This window comes from Mytilus galloprovincialis, chromosome 6 (assembly GCF_965363235.1).
Source record: "Mytilus galloprovincialis chromosome 6, xbMytGall1.hap1.1, whole genome shotgun sequence".
In the NCBI taxonomy this organism is placed as follows: Eukaryota; Metazoa; Mollusca; class Bivalvia; order Mytilida; family Mytilidae; genus Mytilus; species Mytilus galloprovincialis.
The window spans coordinates 8,105,614-8,126,340 of record NC_134843.1 but is presented as its reverse complement, the minus strand read 5'-3'; the positions used below and the strand labels follow the sequence as shown (position 1 = coordinate 8,126,340).

At 31.2% G+C, this 20,727-nt stretch overlaps 1 protein-coding gene across 1 annotated transcript; it reads left to right on the top strand.

The window, feature by feature from the left end:
- Positions 1–400: 400 nt before the first annotated feature.
- On the top strand, positions 401–19,913 carry LOC143078849 (uncharacterized protein YfbL-like). The gene is made up of 8 exons (XM_076253849.1): positions 401–524; positions 1,262–1,455; positions 4,102–4,207; positions 9,694–9,825; positions 10,866–11,071; positions 12,892–13,189; positions 15,023–15,172; positions 17,636–19,913. The coding sequence occupies exons 1-8, from the start codon at positions 416–418 to the stop codon at positions 17,722–17,724; spliced, it is 1,284 nt and encodes a 427-aa protein (XP_076109964.1). The 5' UTR covers positions 401–415; the 3' UTR covers positions 17,725–19,913.
- The last annotated feature ends 814 nt before the right edge of the window (positions 19,914–20,727 follow it).

The following is a 20,727-nucleotide window of genomic DNA, read 5'->3' as shown; positions in this document are numbered from 1 at the left end:
ACTGCTTTTCGTCAATGTTGAAAAAATGCACGTCAGGCATGGCATTCATAAGTTTGCGAGGAACGATTCTAAATTTACAGGCTTTATAAACGTAAACACCTTTTTAATAAAAACTTGAAAACAAATTGCTTGACGGTGAAAGAATTTATTTACTATAGTTTTTAATTCATTTATGGTTATGAAATTACAATCTTAAAAATTTACCAGCTTTGCAGTGACCGATTTAGGAAATATAAACATCAAAAGGAACGGCCGTAGGAATATCATTTTCCAAAATGCACCCAGAGATCTAAAAAATGTAAATGAAGAAATTAAGTAAAAAAATATTATCGGTTAAAAATGTATCATGGTACTTACTTTTCCGTTCACTAATTATATTCTTGAACTCTGAAGTGTTTACAAGTGGTTTTATAACATGTCCTTTGATAATGTTTTCATGTCGTATTTTGCATCAAATTGCCTTCAATGTTTTAAAATGGTTTCTTTTGATGGAAGACATGTGATCCTATACTGTCTGTGTTCATGTGAGTATTTTAAATTGTTTTAATTTAAGGGTAAAAAAAATTAAAAGAAAACACTTATTGTCGCGTAGAAAATAGATTTATGCATATTTGTTTTTAATTCAGAGCTAATTTGAGAAGCACAGGCATGTCTTCTGAATTGTTTTCGCCTTTATCTGAGACTTTAAAATTGACACGCACTTGAGTTTTCTTAAGATTTGAAAACACAGTTTACATTATAGCATTGATTATCTTGGAGTTGTATGTTTCAAAGCATTATTCCAAAATTACTGGTCTATATAAACTAGAGGCTCTAAAGAGCCTGTGTCGCTCACCTTGGTATATGTGAATATTAAACAAAAGAAACAGATGGATTCATGACAAAATTGTGTTTTGGTGATGGTGATGTGTGTTTACATCTTACTTTACTGAACATTCTTGCTGCTTACAATTATCTCTATCTATAATGAACTTGGCCCAATTAAAATTGTTAAAAAATGACTATAAAGGACATTAACTCCTTAGGGGGTCAATTGACCATTTCAATCATGTTGACTTATTTGTAAATCTTACTTTGCTGAACATTATTGCTTTTTACAGGTTATCTCTTTCTATAATAGTATTCAAGATAATAAAATTTAGTAAAATTTAAAACACTATATGAGACAACTTATTGGTATTGAATATTGAATAAAATTATCATCTGTTCCTCTATATTCTTACATTTAGCACATAACCATGACATAAATATTATATTACAGTGCATTGCGTAGAGTCTGCTGATACAGTGTATATGGAGACCTCGATCCGGAATTATTTTTCTAATACCAGGCACCACGATCCTGAATACAAAGAATATAAATATGCCGCAAAAGAGTATATTCATGGAGAATTCTTGAGACATGGACTAACTACTGAATACCATACATTTCAGGAACCATCTGTATCAAATACTGTAAGTTATAATATAAAGGTGCAATATCACCATTTATTTTCCCCTATAAGTCTTGTTAAATTTGCACTTTTTCAAAAAATTGTGCACAATTTATCTTTGTTTCAAATAAAGATATACTAGGCTTTAATAAAGTGTTATCCTTTCTAGTACTATAGAAAAAATATCATATAACATTGCATTGCATAGAAAATAGCTACACTGAAAGTTAACCAATCAAATTTCCCTTTCTTTTAACCTGTGTACTAGCTTTAGTAATCATGTAATCTCAAGTTTCCAAAATATTCTATAGAAACCCCAAATTTAAAAAATAATGGTAATTTGAAATACCCCAGATATATTTTTATGACTCAGAAATGTTTTACTGCTATAAAATGTAGGATCAATTCCTTAAACAACTGTCAAATGCAAGGGAATATTTTTTTCGACCTATTCTCGTATGCAACCGGATGAGACGTACTATGATTTGGTGGTATTACACCTAAAGATTTGAATAATGGAGGTTCGTGTCTATGTTGCAGAAAAAGGAAGTAACGTCTATATTATAGATTATCGTTTCTCTGCTATACATGTTTAAATGTGGTTATTCTCTACTCGAATAAATGGCATGCATTTAAGGATATATATCAATGATTCAACAAACAATAACAGGAGAGTATTTGTGTCCCCATATTCTTTACATCTGTAAAGTGCGATGGAGACGCTTAAACGCGATGGTCACGCTAAAGTGCGAACGTCTACGCTAAAGAACGATGGTTTGATACGCTAAAAAGCGATGGTCTGTGCTATTTAATGGATCACGCTTAAGTCCGATGCTTCAATATCAAAGTGCGTATTCCCGATAACAGTGGAAAGCAACAAGAATGATCAAGCGCATTACAGTAAAACAGCCGCTGTGTAAAAAACACTTTGAACGTTATATTTTACAGTAGTTCGGTAAAATAGATGAATAAATTCAAATAGTGTAAACTAATTGTTGCTTGTTGAACGTACAGTAGCAAATATCACATATGCATGACCATTTGATTATTGTTAATGAAACAATTTTAGCATTTCTACAATTTATGTTAAGGTTGCAAAATTACGTTTAATTTAAGAGGAAAAAGTTTGAATGGATCACTTGAACATTGTGAAATTATGTCTATTTTTGTACTTTCTTATTACAGCATTCCTGCATATATTTTTAACCATATGCTTCCTCATTTCTGTTAAAGATATGACTACACGTCAACTAGACAGAAACTTTACGACCTGAAGTAATGACGTGGAACCTTGGTCGTCGCCGCATAGCAAACTATATAGGGTCTATCAATGACAAGTGTAAAACACATTGCATGGACCCCCTTCCCGTTACACCAACATACTTTATAATGCTTCACAATCGCAATTCCGCGTATAATACTATCGTACTTTAGCGTTTGACACCATCCCACTTGAGAGTATCATCGCACTTTAGAGTACTACATATCTATTGAATCTATCCGTACTATTATTTACCAAACCGTCGTTAAGGTTGTTACTAAATTAAGGTATGTAAATGACTTTGAAAACATAATGATATGATATGGTAATAATCAGTTAAGGAATATGTTGCTCAAAACACAATAACATGCTTTATCAAACTTAGTCAATATACCAAAATCTTTTATACATATGGAAATAAATACACACTAGAATTTAAATCTCTTACACGCGTATATTCTTCAGCGCAATTAAAACTGTGAGTCTTTTGTGAACGAAAAGGTTATGGCTATAAGATAACTGTCGTTGAACATTGGAATGTGAAGGTCACATAAATACAATATGATAGCTAAATACTATATGCATATTTAGACGATAACTCTTAAATCTTTATATGTTTAAATTAAGTTAGATCATAAGATTTCTAAAAAAAAAAATTAAACAAAACATTTTCAAAAAGAGAGAATGTAATCTATCTAACATATTTAAGGCGACAAAATGCAAAAATATGTCTTATTAGTAAACAGTGATACAGATAAAATCCCAATTAATCAAACGACAAACAAATAATCACAAGATATACAAAGGTTGACACTCGTACAAGATCAGATAAAAATATGACGATGCAGTATAATTGCAAATTGGGACAACTCTTCACCAGAGACAAGATGACATACAAATTAACATCTTTATGTCACTGCGCGTCCTTTCACAATGAGCAAAGCCCATATCCCACATTGAACCATCAAAGGCCCCGCAATGTCAAATGTAGAACGATACATACAATTGACCTACTGACCTGATTTATCTACAAAACAATGGAGGAAAAACAAAGATGATCTTCAGTATTAACTGACAACCACTGAATTACAGGCTCCTAACTTTGACAGACATATGAAGAATGTGGAGGGTCTAAACATGTTTGAAAGAGCCAAACCCTTCCGTTGACCTAGAACAAAGCTGAAAGAGTAAAACATAAGAAAACTATAAAAATTAGTCGAAAAGGGGATTAATTCATTGGACCGATACAAAGCAAACAGAAAACTGACAAAACAAACAAATGTAGAGCAGTCGCATATAATCAATGTTTTACCCTCTATATCGCGTCAAGTAAGGAAAAGCTGTAAATTATTTAATATTTATATTTCTGAGTATGAATATTAATTAATTGAACGTACATTTTTCTAGAGTTTTCAGTCAGTAATTGGTATAGCAAAAGGCACTAACTTTGGAACAGCAAATGACCGGATCATTGGACTAGGTGCACATTACGATACAGTAAGAGAAACAAAAGGTAAAATTTGTTTAAGGTGGCCCGGCCCTCTTCCTCTATCTTGGATTTTGAAGTAGCAGATAACAAACAATTGATCAAGATCTTTAATTCAATGTTCACATTTGTAGACTAGCATGTACTTCATGGGTAAGACTTCTAATGCTAATACACAAAAGTATGTGTTTTATCATATTCAATGCTGTATTTGAAAAAAAAAAACAAAATGTTTGGAAATAACTCCGATAAAATAATTTTATAATAGAAAGTGTTGTGAATTTACCTATTTTAATGTGTAGCAAGAAAAAAAGTCCGGTCACCCCATATACTTTTTCTTATCTGAAAGAATGTTGAAAGAGCTATTTTCTCACGTTTTATCTTAATATTCGTTAGTGTAGTTTTCTGTTTAACACACAAAACTGGATTTTCCATGCATAATCGATACAAAATCAGATAATATTCCGCAACCTGTAGCGTGAAAAAAAGTTTTGTAATCCATACTTTTTATTATATTTTTGAAAAAAAGCACGATACACACTTCATTTATTTATTTTTTATAATGAATTTTCTTTATTGTAACAAATAGATTAGCACAACATGTATGAACAAAGGTATACAGAATGACATTTTCACACAAAGGAAGTATTAAATAATAAAACAACAATTGAATAAATATGATGGTGCAATAATAGGTTGAAAATAAATAAATATCTTATAACATTGAAATCTTATGTGTTCTTGCAATATACATAAGTGGTGTTTCAATCAAATTTTAACATTTATTATTTATTCTATGATAGGGGCCCAGGGACTCCAGTATTTGTTATATTCCTCTACAGAGAGGTTTTTAAATGAAATGTATTTTTCTAAGTTCAAGTGTTCCTTTAAATGGTTTTTTAAAGCATTTAGGTTTGGCAAAACTTCTTGTAGTTTTGTTCTGTAAATGTAGTATTTTGAAAGTAGAATAATCTTATTTTTAGCAAAATTCAATTTAACATTTTCGTAGATACCAAATAAAATAATCATAATATTCAAAGACAGTTCAATACTTGTCATTTCAAAAATCCAGATGTTAAGTGCATGCCAGAGACTGGCAACCATCGGACAGCTCCAAAATAAATGTTCTATGGTCTCTGGTCCTTCTTTACAAAATGTACATATGTTACTGTTATTTATTTTCATCTTGTAAAGTAGTGAATTAGTTTCCAAAATTCTATGGATAGTTCTATATTGGAACCAGCAAAGCTTAGTGCTTTTACTATATTTTGTACACGAAGTGTGTATTTTTTTCCAGTTAATACCAGTCATATTAAGATGGTTCTCCCATTTTTCCTTTGCAGCAAATGTAACATATTTTTCATTCAATACTTTGTACATTTCCCTTGAACCTTTTTTTGATTCAAAAAAGATACTTATGTTAAAAGGTAGTATTGCATGAATTTTTTTCTCATTTATTTCAATATTAATCGTGTTTAACCACTCATTAAGCGAGTGCGCTATTCCATAATAATGTAAAATATTTGGCCTAAATTGATATAATTGTTGGAAATTTTGAAATGACATAACTTTGCCCTGATCATCTAACAAATCTTGTACTGTCCAAATTCCCGCATTTGCCCAGTTTTTATAGTAGACTCTTGAACCACCAATTTTAAAATTTTCTACCTCCCATAAAGAATACGATAGAATTTCATCAATACATCTTGGTTTTCTAATTTGATTAAGGGTTTTCTAAGCATCAAAAACCTCTTGCCAAAATTTATTTGTTGACCTTTTAGCAGGCCCAATATAACTTATTTCAATAAAATTTATTTGCTCCACAATAGAGACTAATCTCACCCACTTTGAGTTCGAATTATACAGACGTCTTACCCATGTAAGTTTTAGTCCCTGTATAAAAGCTTTTAAATTTAGCATTTTTAAACCACTCTTATAATAATCTTGACATAAAAGATCTCGCTTGACCTTATCTGGTTTATTATCCCAGATAAAAGCATACATTTTATTTGTTAAATTACGTAACATATTCTCATCTGGACTAGGGATAGATAGAAACAGATGATTTAATTTAGCTATGACCAAAGTTTTTAAAATGGTAATCTTTCCAAAGGGGGTGAGATACTGTTTTGACCATTTTTTCAAAGTGTTGTCTATATTATCTAAAACTGGCCTATAATTTAAATTAATCATTCTATCTAGGTCGACTGAAAACGTAATTCCAAGCAACCTAAATGTACTGGAGCCCCATTTCAATCCCCACTTTACACAAATTTGATCCTGGCTGTGTTTTTTGCTACCTATCCAAATAACACTTGTTTTTTCTAATCAAAAAACCATCTAATATCAATGATGTATCATCCGCATATTGAGAAAGTACAAATTCTGTATCATCTATAGTAATACCCTTTATCTCCCTACTATTTCTTACCAAAATGCCTAATATTTCTGCACATAGCAAGAAAATATAAGGGGATAAAGGATCTCCCTGTCTACAGCCTCTCTCTATAGTGAAGAATTCTGACAGACAACAGTTTTGTGTCACCGCAGCTGTTATATTGTTATAGAAGGTTTTAACCCAGGATATAACGGATTCACCAAAATTAAAATATCTTAATGTATCATAAAGAAATGACCACGATATGGAATCGAATGCCTTCTCAAAATCAATCAGCAAGAGAATTCCTGGAATATTATTTTCTTCAGTAAAATGTAAAATATCATATATTAAACGACACTTTTCGCCTATATATCTACCTGGAACAAAACCAGTTTGATCCGAACTTATTAATTTTGACAAAACAGATTTTATTCTCTCTGCTATACAGCTTGATGCCAATTTATATGTAGAATTTAGTAGAGTAATAGGTCTTCAATTTTTAAGAAATTATTTTGGTTTACCATCTTTTGGAATACATGTAATCACTCCCTGCCTCTGGGTGACAGACATTAGGCACTTCCCATATCCAAAATTTAAAGATCTAAGGACAAATTTACCAATATCAATCCAAAAAAATTTGAAAATTTCTGCAGTGAAACCATCAGACCCCGGACTTTTGTTATTTTTTCATCCTCTTTAATGCTGCAGTTAATTCAGAAAAAAATAACATTTCCCTCCAATAACTGCTTTTCATCCTCGCTAAGCTTCGGTATCTCGTCATAACAAAAGTCCCGTGTTAAATCAACCTTTTTCAAACAATCTTGTTTTCTATAAAGTTTTTCATAAAACACCTTTGTCTGATTTAAGATTTCTTTTTGTTCTTCCACTATAACACCATTTTCTAAAGTAAGTTTTTGAATAGTCTTATTTATATAATTTCTAGTCTCTAAATTTAAAAAAAATTGGTAGGTTTTTCTCCTTCTTCAATCCACTGACTTCTTGACCTAACATATTGTCCCTGAACCTTCTTTTGTCTATAAATTTTAAGTTTTTTTCTGATCAATCTCTTCCAGATTTTCTACTGTTAGAGCATTTTCTTCTAATTGTTTTAATTTTGAAATAATTTCATTTTCAATTTTTATACCCGCCTTTTTTTTATAAGAGGCATATGAAATAGTTTTACCGCGTATTTCTGTGAGTAAAGTTTCTAAAAATAACTTCATTTATACACATTAACTACAAAAAAAAGCATACTCCCACAAGTGATTAGCTCGATATCTATTTTTTTAAACAGAGTATTTGACATTACTTATCAATCAACATGTTAGCTAACACGTTACATGTGCTAACTTATCCCTCTGAATATAAATACTTATCATATACATATTCCTTTTGATTCTTTTCACATACTAGTAGTTTTTGTTTTAGAAAGAGCTAAACGCTCTGTTAAAACTTGACTCGGCAAGTATTATAGGTACTTAAAGTCATTTATGTCAGCTGTTTTAGCTTTCTGTTAGCCGCTACGCACGGTTAGCATAATTCCAATAAACATATTTTATTTGTGTGAAAAAAATATATATAATAGATTGAACTTAATAGATTGCAATAGCAGAAATTATTCATTTGCTGCATATGTAAAACGATAAGTTGAATCTTTAAAACAAATTATTGAATTAAAGATTTTGTTGAATTTTCCCTCGAAGGACGTTTCTTACCAAAATATTGTAAGGTCTACCAAAAGGAAAAAATAATGTTTTACAGGGGCATTATGTTTTTGTTTAAAGGGGCATTAGCTACGAGATACTAAATTTAATAAAATATGATTTGCAATGTTCGATCATTAATGAAAACGAAATAGTGAAATAATATATTTATTTGGCATGTTCAGTTATTAAAAGCACAAGAAATAGAACATTGAAAGTATAACCTGCATAAAGCATTTGAATGACTGATTTGATCAACGAAAACTCGTTCATATACCGTGAAAAAACGAGGATTAAAAAATGTTTGTAATTGTTAAAAAAAACATCAAATTACACCGTTATAAACTGAATAACAATACGATATTCTATTTTCAGACATTTTTATCTGTGACGTCACTTTGTGTGGGATTGATACTTTCGTGTGACGCACATTTTATTATTCTTTTGCGCTATATTTGTGTACTGTCGTAAAATAATTAAGTTGTTCGTTGTAATTCTGTGGTTTGCATGTTGAAATGAACTATTACACTATGTATTAATGTATTTTTCTGCCCTGAGCATTTTTTTTTGTATTGTATTAAAATGTTATGTACCCAGTAAGGATTATGACAGTTTTATCAAATAGTCTCTATGTATATTGGCGTTTGATTTTGTAGCAGTTCAGTATTTCTGTTGTTTTGGGTTGGGTTTTGTTGGGGGAAGGGATCCTCTTATAATTGATGTGTTTCCCTCAGTTTTGGTTTGTGAAACTGAATTATTTTAGTTAAATCGATTAATGACTACTAAACAACGAGATACTACTTTTGTCTTGATTTAACCTATTATTATATTAAAGCAAGCGGACCTAAAAAAAATTAAATCGCAAGAGTTCACTTTATATTTATTTCTATATCTATTTTTAGATCGGGTTAAATGAACGTCAGCAGTCTTCGGAGGTCAACTTGGTATTTAATAAGATGGCGTTTTGACTTTAACACACATAAAATGCTGATACATGTTATGCATTGTAAATTGTTTATTTCCTTATTTCAGACTTTTTATTATTTGATATATGTGTTAGTTAGTATGTTATAAATCAAATGTGAACATGAATTTGACAGCTAATGTCCCTATAAGAAGGTTCTTCTAATAATATTTTGAATAAAAACTTTTCTTTGAACCTGTTAAAATTGCCTTGAAGGTGTGAAGTAAACTTTAGGGGGTCCTATCTCTTTGATTTCTTTTCTTTGAATAAAGATTAAATGCGATTGCAACAAACACAGGTTAAAATTGTCTAACAACGATGTTTAAAAGTAAGTCCTGTTCCAGTAAATGTTTTGGTAACGCAAATATTATGCTCTGGGAATACACGCATACAGCTGAAACGGCGACTTGACAAACCCCAAATATTCAAACAGTCAAAATTATGATAAACTATTTATATTCCACAGGAGTTGATGATAATGGAGCAGGAGTTGCAGCCATGTTAGAAGTTGTTAGACAATTGACTGATAGGAATAAAAATGGTGTCAAAAGGAAAAATACAATGATTTTTGTAGCATTTGATTTGGAAGAATATGGATGTATGTTTATTTTCTGTTCTCAGTCCATGTAAACATAAAACCCGTGTTATAAAGTTTTTTTTTTTTTATTTCAAACATTTATCTCCTTAATTCTTAAGCAGGACAATTTAACTCACACGAAAGACACAGATATCATTACCAACCTGACTAACTAGTTCCGCTAATGTTGAACGTTAAATTTCCTGTATAAATACCTTTCACAGTTAAAACTGTGTCAATTTAACGGAAAGTTAAAACATAGTTTTGTGCGGCATACTTTCAACATCGCTAGGCCCCGTTCTTCTAAGTGATCAAACTGTAGACACCAAAATTCTGTACTTCTCTTCCTTTGTCTATGGATCTTTGTCGAAATTCAAAATCAACGCTATCCAGGTGTTTTATATTGATACAATTCCTAAGTTATGTCTCTTTGAGATGAAACATAGATATAATATCTGGGAACCAGTTCGTAAACAAAACAAGACAAAACATCCATGAATATTACATTTTTCCCCGAAAGAGGCGTATTTACAAAGTGCAACATAGACTGACATTTATTTAGATAGTAATATTTGGAAAAAAACACCTTTTCTCAACACAATACATATTTTTTCAGAATGATAGCCCAAAAGAAATCATTGCAAATCTTCTTACTTTTCTTGTACAGTGCATTTTATACCCCCACCCTTGTTTTTAATTATCAGCGTTGAGTCCTTTACTAACCCTTGACGGTTGTGTGACAGCACATAATGGGAATGACCTGTACAAATTTGTTCGAAAAAGAACGACTCACTCTGACACTTAGTAAGACTAACAGAAACAAAATATCGATCTTCATACTAGGTCAAAGACCTTAATCAATAAATTATTAAATCCAAGGCTTAAGTTTACGAAGTTTAATCTCGGGAGGACTCGAAAAGAATTTTGTTATAATATAAAGGATTTCAGTAGGTAGACAGAAATAACGGTTATAGGTGTAGTTGAAACAAAACCAAGTACATGTATTTGCCCCAAAGCTTTATGTCATGACAGAATCAAATTGTTTTTCTTTTTTACCACAGCCTGCTTTGGAACGTCAGATTGCAAACTCCCTAATGTCCCACTGGGAAGCCGACATTTTCTTCAGGAATGGCTACCTCCATGGTTAAAATTAAATTATGGTAATCCCGTACCACCAGTGATACATGGTGTAATAATATTGGACACTATGATGAACTATAATACCTCAGCTGAATCTCAGACGATTCCACCACAAATAGAAAACGTGGTATGCTATACTAACCACTCATATAGGAAATAAAATCCCATTTTATTGCTCCAAACATTGGAAGATTGAGAAAAATAACATTACTGCCTTTTAAATTAGCATTCTTCTGTTTGTCCGTCCAATGAACAAACTGACACATGATCTTGAGACATGCAAGTTAATGTAAGACATTGTGTGCGTGTGCCACATCAGGTTGTCTAAATCATATATCTTTTGTGGTTAATTGTCAAGCATTAACAAGTAACATTTAAAGTGTTGGTTTCCATTTTTTACAGCGGATTATATATTTGGTTCGATATGACGGCTGTTTGTACTGAGGTCTTAATTTCAACGAAGGTATATAAAAAAGTGACACGGACAAATTTGTGTGACTGTCTTACATGTGAGAGGTTTAGCTAACTTTAAAACCAGGTTTAATACATTTTTTTCTACATAAGAAAATGACTGTACCAAGTCAGTCATAGTTATCCTATCAGGAAAAAGTGTGTCAGTGTAAGATTATAACGCTGACCGGCGGCCAGAGTTTACACAAACACCAAATCCGAATTGGATAACAATTTTACATCCCAGCTGTTCAAGTATAGATAAAAAAAAAACCTTTACGCTCCATAAAATCTAGTTTAGAACGCCGCACAATCATTGTAAATAAAGGCAACAGTAGTATACCGCTGTTCAAAACTCATAAATCCAGGGACAAAAAACAAAATCGGGGTAACAAACTAAAACCGAGGGAATAAATATTTAATATAAAAAAAAACTAATGAAATAACAGACGTAGTAGATACATAACGCATTAAATATAAGAGGAGAACAACGACATAACACCGAAACGTAACACACACAGAAACGGACCAAGCATCAGACAAAACACCACGAGAATAACAAATATAACATGAAAACCAAATACATGAATTAGGGATAGACAAGTACCGTGCCACGTCTGATCTCAATATCTCAAAAATAAGAGAAAACACAAACGACTCAACGTTAAAATGCAACACACACAGAAACGAACAATAATATAACAATGGCCATCTTCCTGACTTGGTACAGGACACTTTTAAAGGGGAATAAAAGTGGTGGGTTGAACCTGGTTTTGTGGCATGCCAAACCTCGCACTTTAATGGCAAAGTTAAATATAACATTGAAATGACAACATAATATTGTAATATACTTTATATATTATTGTTTATTATATACTCTTTATGAGCGGTATTTAGGTATGCAGATAATTGAGGGTAGATTTATTTTGTTATGTTTGTTGAAATTACCAATGAAAATAAACAAACCCTTCGATTGTCCATGATTTCCTCAGTAGAAAGCATGTATGTTGGGTTTTAACTAGACTCATCGATACTCGTCTCGTTTATCACTCAATTTATATATATGTCATGTGAATTCGATGTATAAAATTAACAGGTTGTGACTTTATCTGCTGAGAACATCATATTTGTCAATAAGGTGAGACAGATGTCTAGCAATAGGTAAGTCTTTGTAGATGCATAAATCATGATTGATACTATAGTTCTAAATTTAGATAACTAATATTGAAAACCTGACATCAATAAATTATTGTTACTAAATTTAAAGATAGAATAGAAGCTTTGAATTTTAACTGTAAGGTGATGTCTTACGCGCTGATATACCGACAACCAATTACAAACAATAAAACAACTCTCCACAAGAATTCAAATGACGTGGATATTAGTAATTATAGGTCACCGTGTGGCCTTCAACCATGAGAAAATCCATCTCATATTGTCAGCTGTAAAAGGGTCCATTGAAATAAAAATGTGAAATAATTTCTTTATTTTTTTCAGTTTGAGGAAGCATTTCCAGAAGCCTATGCCAGTGTAGCTTCTGACAACTTCCAAGGAGACTTTCTTAATTTGATATACCGACAACCAACTAACGATTCATACTTAGCTGCAGAATTTCTAAAGGCTTGGAGAGAGCTGGGGAAACCAAAATATGAAATCGAATCTTTTCCTCTTACGTTTACAAAGTTCAGCGAAATACCATCATCTGACGTCAAAAACGCCTTTATCGACTTCATGCGTAGTGATCATGGAAATTTCTGGGAAAGTGATTTACCAGCCATCTGGTTGACGGACTCAGGTAATGTGCTTTTGTAAAATTGATTTAAAACGTATTTTACAGCTACATTCATTTTTTTTTTGTATCACCTTCAATGTGTTGTGCTTGTTAGTTTAGTACCTTGTATCTGTTCTCAAAACGGACACCGTACACTATGAATATAACATGTATGAAATACAAAATATAAAATTCAGCAACTTTGTTTCTGTAAGATGGCAAACTAGCATTTGAGTAATTTTAGGAAAGTTTTAGGATGTCAATTTTGACTTATATTGAAAATATCTAACATTGAGAAGTTGTGTGTAGAGAATATTAGATTATTGCATGGCATTTTTCATATCGCATGTATTATTAGCCCTTGGTTCAATATAAGCCCAATAGCCGCATGGCTCGAGGGCTGATAAGCGACCGAGGGCTGATAATACATGTGATATGAAAAATGGCATGTTATGATCTTTTTATCATATGCTTCACAAATGGAGAAAAATAACAGATTAATATATTGATTCTTTTACGTGCGTCTCAAACAGAAGTTCAAAGAGTGAAAAGTTCAACATTTTTAAAGTAACTTAATAAATAATGCTTAAAACTTTTACAAATGCATTTATTTTATTGGTTTTTTTCTCTCTTTATACAATATACTTTTCAGTATCCAAATAATTGTTTTGTATTCTACGTTGTAATGTTTTTCACTAAAAACGTATCATTGAGGCGTATTCTCCGGAATTTGCCGAGTATCACCGGAATGCCATGCGATAACGTTACGGAAAGACATGTGATAAAAGTCAAAGCATGTGATAAACTTTTCATATCAATCTAATTAAAAACCGATCTCTCATCGCTCCCGTTTTCTGATATGTCGCGTGGGAGATCTGATATGCAAATGAGTTGACGACCTATCAATAAGCCAATAAAAAGGTTTATGAATCCTTTGGACTGACGATTTCTTCTTAAATAAAATGAGTTAACCCTTAACCTCACGATAAACTTTCGAAATCGTCAAAGACTCATTTTCATTGGTCGAAAAAGACACACCTGCGAGGTCACTCACATGTGACATCAAATCGGGTTTCGTTAGATCTCCCACGCGACATATCAGAAAACGGGAGCGATGAGAGATTGGTTTTTAATTAGATTGTTTTCATATCTGTTCGCGAAGCACCAATTCCAATTGAAATTTACGTAAATGCAATGCTATTATCATATTGTAAAAAAAATATGTTATTTAGTCTAAGTATATGATGATATCAGATTATTACATGGCATTTTTCATATCGCATGTATTATCAGCCCTAGGCTCTATATCAGCACAAGAGCCGCATGATATGGGTTGATATTGACCTAGGGCTGATAATACATGCAATATGAAAAATAACATGTTATGATCTTTTTATCATATGCTTCAACAATGGAGAAAAATAACAGATTCATAAATTGATCCTTTTACGTGGTTCCCAAATAGTTCAAAGAGTGAAAAGTTCACGAACGTCGGACACCAAATTCAGTACATTCGATATGAAATCAACAGAGAAGATACAGAGACACATACGGTCTGGGACATGTACACAACTTTGTAATGTTTTTCACTGAAAACGTAACATTGAGGTGTATTTTCCGGAATGTGCCGAGTATCACTGGAATGCCATGCGATAACGTTACGGAAAGGCATGTGATAACAGTCGAAGCATGTGATAAACTTTTCATATCAGTCCGCTCAGCACCAATTCGAAAAATATGGAATTTACGTTAATTTAATGCTATTATCATACAGTAAAAATCATATGTTATTAAGTCTAAGTATATGATAATTTAAAATATAAAATGTAAAAACTGCCATTTCATTCTTTTTTACAGCCGATTTTCGGGGTGATATGATACAATGCTATCATCAGGAATGTGATAACCTACAGGTTATGCTGACCGATGAGAATATCAATTTCCTTGGAAAAACTGCTGATGCTATCGTTACGACGATGCATAAACTTTCAGAACCATCGGGATCCGGTTTGTAAATTCTTCATTATTGAATTTCGTATTTATTCATGTTTTAACAACTTTAGGTTTCTAGACGACATTTACCTCAGTATGCTGCTTCTGATGTACTTAGTAGTAAGGTTTTTGACATTTATTGCGAACCCAATTGAACCTTTCCATAGATTCACCTGATAGTTACCTGTCCATTTAAACTTTTGGCAGTTATATTGTCCCATCTAACAAATACAACAGGTATTGTTCTCTGTATAGTTTATTCACTCAGACCTTTAAATTTCTTCTAAGAGAAATCTATCACTCATTGATTAATCTACCTGAGTAAAAAATTAACTGCTAAATTAGATGGAAATAACATGTTCACTATTTATAAAAAAACTGTATATGAGTTTGAATGTATTATATTTTCAATCTGTTGAATGTAAACACTGATTCAAACATTAATAAAAGTTGATTTCTGAAAAAAATCAACATTATTCCTATTTCGAAAAAAAAAAAAAATGATAAAAAAAAACCTAAAAATGTTGTTGTTTATATATTAAGGCCTTCTTAAAAGTATTCTATAACTAAATAAAAAATAAAAGATGCAAATTTTCATACGAACAATACTTTTTTTTTTAAACAAACTTTTTATGATTAAATTATTATTTATTTTGAACAGATTGAAAAAAAATATTTATTTTAATAAACATCAAATCACAGGTATTTTTGTTTTATGTGAAACATGTAATTTCCATCAATTTAGCAGATAAACTTTTCACTCTGGTAGATTAATCAATGAGTGATAGAATTCTCTTAGAAGAAATTTAAAGGTCTGAGTGAATATACTATACAGAGAACAATACCTGTTGTATTTGTTCAATGGAACAATAGAACTGCCAAAAGTTTAAATGGACAGGTAGTTATCAGGTGAATCTATGGAAAGGTTCAATTGGGTTCGCAATAAGTATATACTATAAACATGAGTCGGCAAGTCAGCTATATGGCGGAATTCCCCAATCTAAAAAGAATAGATAATAGAAGTATAAGTTCTCCAATATAAGGTCATGTCACCGTAAATTACTTTTAAGGACATGTTGATTACTTAATCGGATTATGAGGCAAACGTTTGCAGTTTGTTGTGTCATATTTCAACCGATGAAAGACTTACTTAGTATATATACAAATAAGGAGGTTAATCCCCTTTACACAAATCCGCTTATGGACATATCGTTTGTTTAGTCGGATTATAATGACATTAACGATAAAATGCCATACGTATATTTGACCAATGAAATGTTTTCTATATTAATATAACGATATAAGGATGTTAATTCCGTATAGAGAATTAACTTGTATGCCTCTGAAAGAATAGGTTGTCATTGACGAATTAAATATCGTTCCGAGGGTATCACCAGCGCTTCGGTATTGACATGAATATCAATTATATGGTCATTTTAATAAATTTCCTGTTGTCAAAACTTTAAAATTTTTCGAACAACTAAGGATTTTGTTATCCCGGGAATAGATTACCTTATTCGTATTTGGCACAACTTTTTGGAATTTTGGGTCCTCAGTGCATTTCAACTTTGTATTTGTTTGGCTTTACATCTATTTTGATCTGAGCGTAACTGATGAGTCGTATGTAGATGAAACGCGCGTCTGACGTATTAAGTGACAATCCTGGTACCTTTGATAAATATCTACATATTTTCCAGAATTATTATTTCTATACATTGTTGAATATGATTGATTTGGTCTTTTGAGCAAAAGGGACACCAATAATTGAAGCAATGAAAATTGTTCAATCATTTTATAATGATCTACTTATAAACACAACATTAGTAGGAAAATATGTGTGTTGAATAAAAAAGAAGATGTGGTATGTTTGCCAATAAGAAAACTCTCAACAAATGACCAAATGACACAGAAATTAACAACAATAGGTTACAGTACGGCCTTCAACAATAAGCAAAGCCCATACCGCATAGTCAGCTATAAAAGGTTCCCAAATGACAAATGTGAAACAAATCAAACAAATAAACTAACGGCCTAATATATGTACATAAATAAACGAAAAACAAATATATAACACATCAACAAACGACAACCAACTTGGATTCATAACGGGTTTTATTAATGAAGATTAAAAAAAGGGGCGTATGATAGCAAGGTTACATTTCAATATAATTAGGAGAACTTAAAATGACAACGACATAACAAAAAGAGAAAGACCACGAAAAGACATACAAATCTACAAAACACTACATAGGAAATTCCAAAATGAGGAAACAAAACCCTAAGGGTGAACGTATGTGCAGTAAGCAGTTGCTTTTTTAAAAAACTAGATCTTTTAGATTACTAGACATTATCAAAACAGAGAGTCTTACAGATTTGTGACAGAGTAAATATTTCGCTAGAGTCACTGCAACTATTTATAAGATGAAAGTGTTACAATTTAAACTGTCTTTTACTCATATCATGTAAATGTTATTTCAGGGACAAGTGATGCAAGTCGATGCAACCAACAGACTGTACTGACCATACTTACTTATATTATATATACGAAAATGATGCAGTTATTTTAGAACAGAGTGATGTCATGTAGTAGAAACAGAAAAAAACAAAAATGGCTATGTAACAGTTTCAACACTATCTTCAATATACTTCCGAAATCATAGTTTTATCAATATAAAACGTCATTTTTACTTTATAAGATATACAAAATGTTATAAAAAGTAAAATCACAAAAATACTGAACTTAGAGGAAGATCAATTGGGAAAGTCCATAATCACATGGCAAAATCAAATAACAAAACGCATCAAATAAAATGTTTATAATAAAATCACTGTATATAATTCAATAATTCGGTAAAAGTGTTAAATTATAAAATAAAATACAACCAACAGACTTAACTGACTATACATCTAAACAGAAACGGACATTTTTATATCAACTGTCATATTCCTGATTTGGTACAGGATATCTTTTTTAAAAGTGGTGGGTGAACCTGGTTTTATGGATAGCCAAACATCTTTTATAGCAATTTTAAAAGATATCGCCAAGACAACTACACTTCGTGACAGAATGTGTTTGAAAATATATTTTGAAATTTCAAAGACTTGAAAGGTTTTTGTTATTGAAAAATATTTTTTTCATATGTATTCAGTTACTATAATAGTAATGATTTTAACGAAATCTAGTCAAGATGCTATCATCTTTTCTGTTATTGCGTACGTATTTTTACAAGACACAACTTTTAATCTCTATTAACATTAATTGTCCGAAAACAAAAGATTTCTGATTAATTTTATCACTTGATTTACGTGTAAAGCTGTTCACTTTCTATATCCCACATGAACAAATTTATATAGGCCAAAGGTAAATCACGAATTCAAAACGGCGCGAATTAGGATTATGTTCATAAAACGCGAAACAAAGACGACACGAAAATTTCCCGGTTTACAGTACTATAATATTGGTGATTTTAACGAACTCTAGTCAAGGTGAGATCATTGAATATACAGTTGAATGTGTAATTCTGTTGTATTTATATCTTTTCTGAGCCATTCTGAAATGTTTAAATAAATACATTAAATACAGTGTCTGAGCAGAAAGTTGATGAACCAGTGGTCTTTGAGTATATATTCTGGGTACTGACGTTTTCTTAATAACGTGTTATAATATTATTTTATTTGTCTTTATGAATATCACTTTTACTGTTAAGTCTGTTTTTTAAAATCCATTTTACGTTACTTTGTACTTATACATCCCGTCATTCTCTTATTGTTCTATGATAATTCTCGAAATCGTGTCCTTCATTTTAGCTAGTGTGCTTTTGTCTATATGCTTTTCTGTGTTTCTCTGATACATATGACGTGGCTTTTACATATACATCCCGTTATCATGTTTTTGTAAAACTCTTTCGTATTTTTGTCTTTCATTTTTGCTTATGTGCTTTGTCTATATGCCTTTTTATTTTGCTTTGATACATATATGACGTGGCTTTATAATAAATATATCGCCATTGTGTTATTGTGCTATGGTAAAATTGTTTATTCTTGTCTTTCATTTTTGCTAATATGCTTTGTCTATATGCCTTTTTGTGCATCTTTGTTACATATTTGATTGTTTTAATAGTGATTAAGATTATAATACAATGTTGACTACAGTATCCGTTTAGACATATTTACCTATTATGTCTGTTTGTTTTTGTTCACAAGTCGTTGTCAATATAATAGAATTTGATGCATCTGTCATACAAGTGAGAGGTTTAGCTAGCTTTAAAACGAGGGTTAATACACTATACAAAAGAAAATGCCTGTACAAAGTCAGGAATATGACAGTTCTTATCCATACGTTTGATGTGTTTGAGCGTTTGATTTTGCCATTTGGTTAGGGACTTTCCTTTTTGAATTTTGCTCGGAGTTCAGTATATTTGTGATTTTCTTTTTTTTCTGTACTTAAACATCCCATAACTGTGTAATTGTTATATGAGAATTTTTGTCTTTCAATCTTTCTTATGTGCTTTGTCTATATGCCTTTTGTATTTCCTTTTTCCACATGACGTGGCTCTGTACTTAACCATCACGTCATTGTGTTATTGTTATAATAATTTTTGTATATTTTAGATTTCATTTTTGCTAATATGGTTTGTCTTTATGCCTTTTTTTTGTTTCTATGATACATATGATGTGGCTCTACATTCCTTTATTGAGTTATTATGCCAAAGTTTGTTTACATATTTGTTTTATATTAAAGTGATTAAGATAATAACATAATGTTGACTGCTGTAGCCCTACTTTTGACATTTTTTTTAATTTCTGTTTGTTTTGTTCACACATAGTTGTCAATAAAATGGAATATATCCGACTGTCATACAAGTGAGAGGTTTAGTTAGCTATAAAACAAGGTTTAATACACCATTTTCTACATACGAAAATGTCTGTACCAAGTCAGGAGAACATGACAGCTGTTATCCATTCGTTTCATGTTTTTGAGTTTTCGATTTTGCCCTTTGATTACGCACTTTCCGTTTTGAATTTTCCACGGAGTTCAGTATTTTTTGTGTTTTTACTTTTTGAGATACACATGATTTGTATTTTCCGTGATTAAAAAGAAAAGTAATAGAAAAGTTAGTATAAACAATTGTACAACATTCATGACGTGATCTTCTAATGAAGTGGTAAACAATAAACTGATAAAATAAAAAATTTGAAACATTCTGAGTGTTAAAATGGAAAGTAAAGTGGAAAAAATCTAGAAACCCAGTTTTTGGATAATTCAAGGACTTTAACAAATACATGTTTGAATTATATATTTTATAATTACATTCGGAATGATAGAATGAAATTCAAAACAGTGTGGCTGTGGCCATTGATTGACACATTAAATTCATTCATTGACTGGGACAATTTACGTGAACGTTTGTCTGTAACGACCACTGTTCACGACGTACCTACGATAGACATTTAAACTGTGGGGTCACCAAAGGTTTCTTAACGCCTTTAATTATAAAATAATTCGAAAAATTAATCAGGAATAACCTTTATGTTTTGATTTATATAATTGATATAAATCAAAACATCGT

Coding starts and splice junctions, on each gene's coding strand:
- LOC143078849 (XM_076253849.1), top strand. CDS start 416: ATGTCCTTTGATAATGTTTTCATGTCGTATTTTGCATCAAATTGCCTT. Junction 525..1,261: donor CCTATACTGTCTGTGTTCAT/GTGAGTATTTTA, acceptor ATTATATTACAG/TGCATTGCGTAGAGTCTGCT. Junction 1,456..4,101: donor AACCATCTGTATCAAATACT/GTAAGTTATAAT, acceptor ACATTTTTCTAG/AGTTTTCAGTCAGTAATTGG.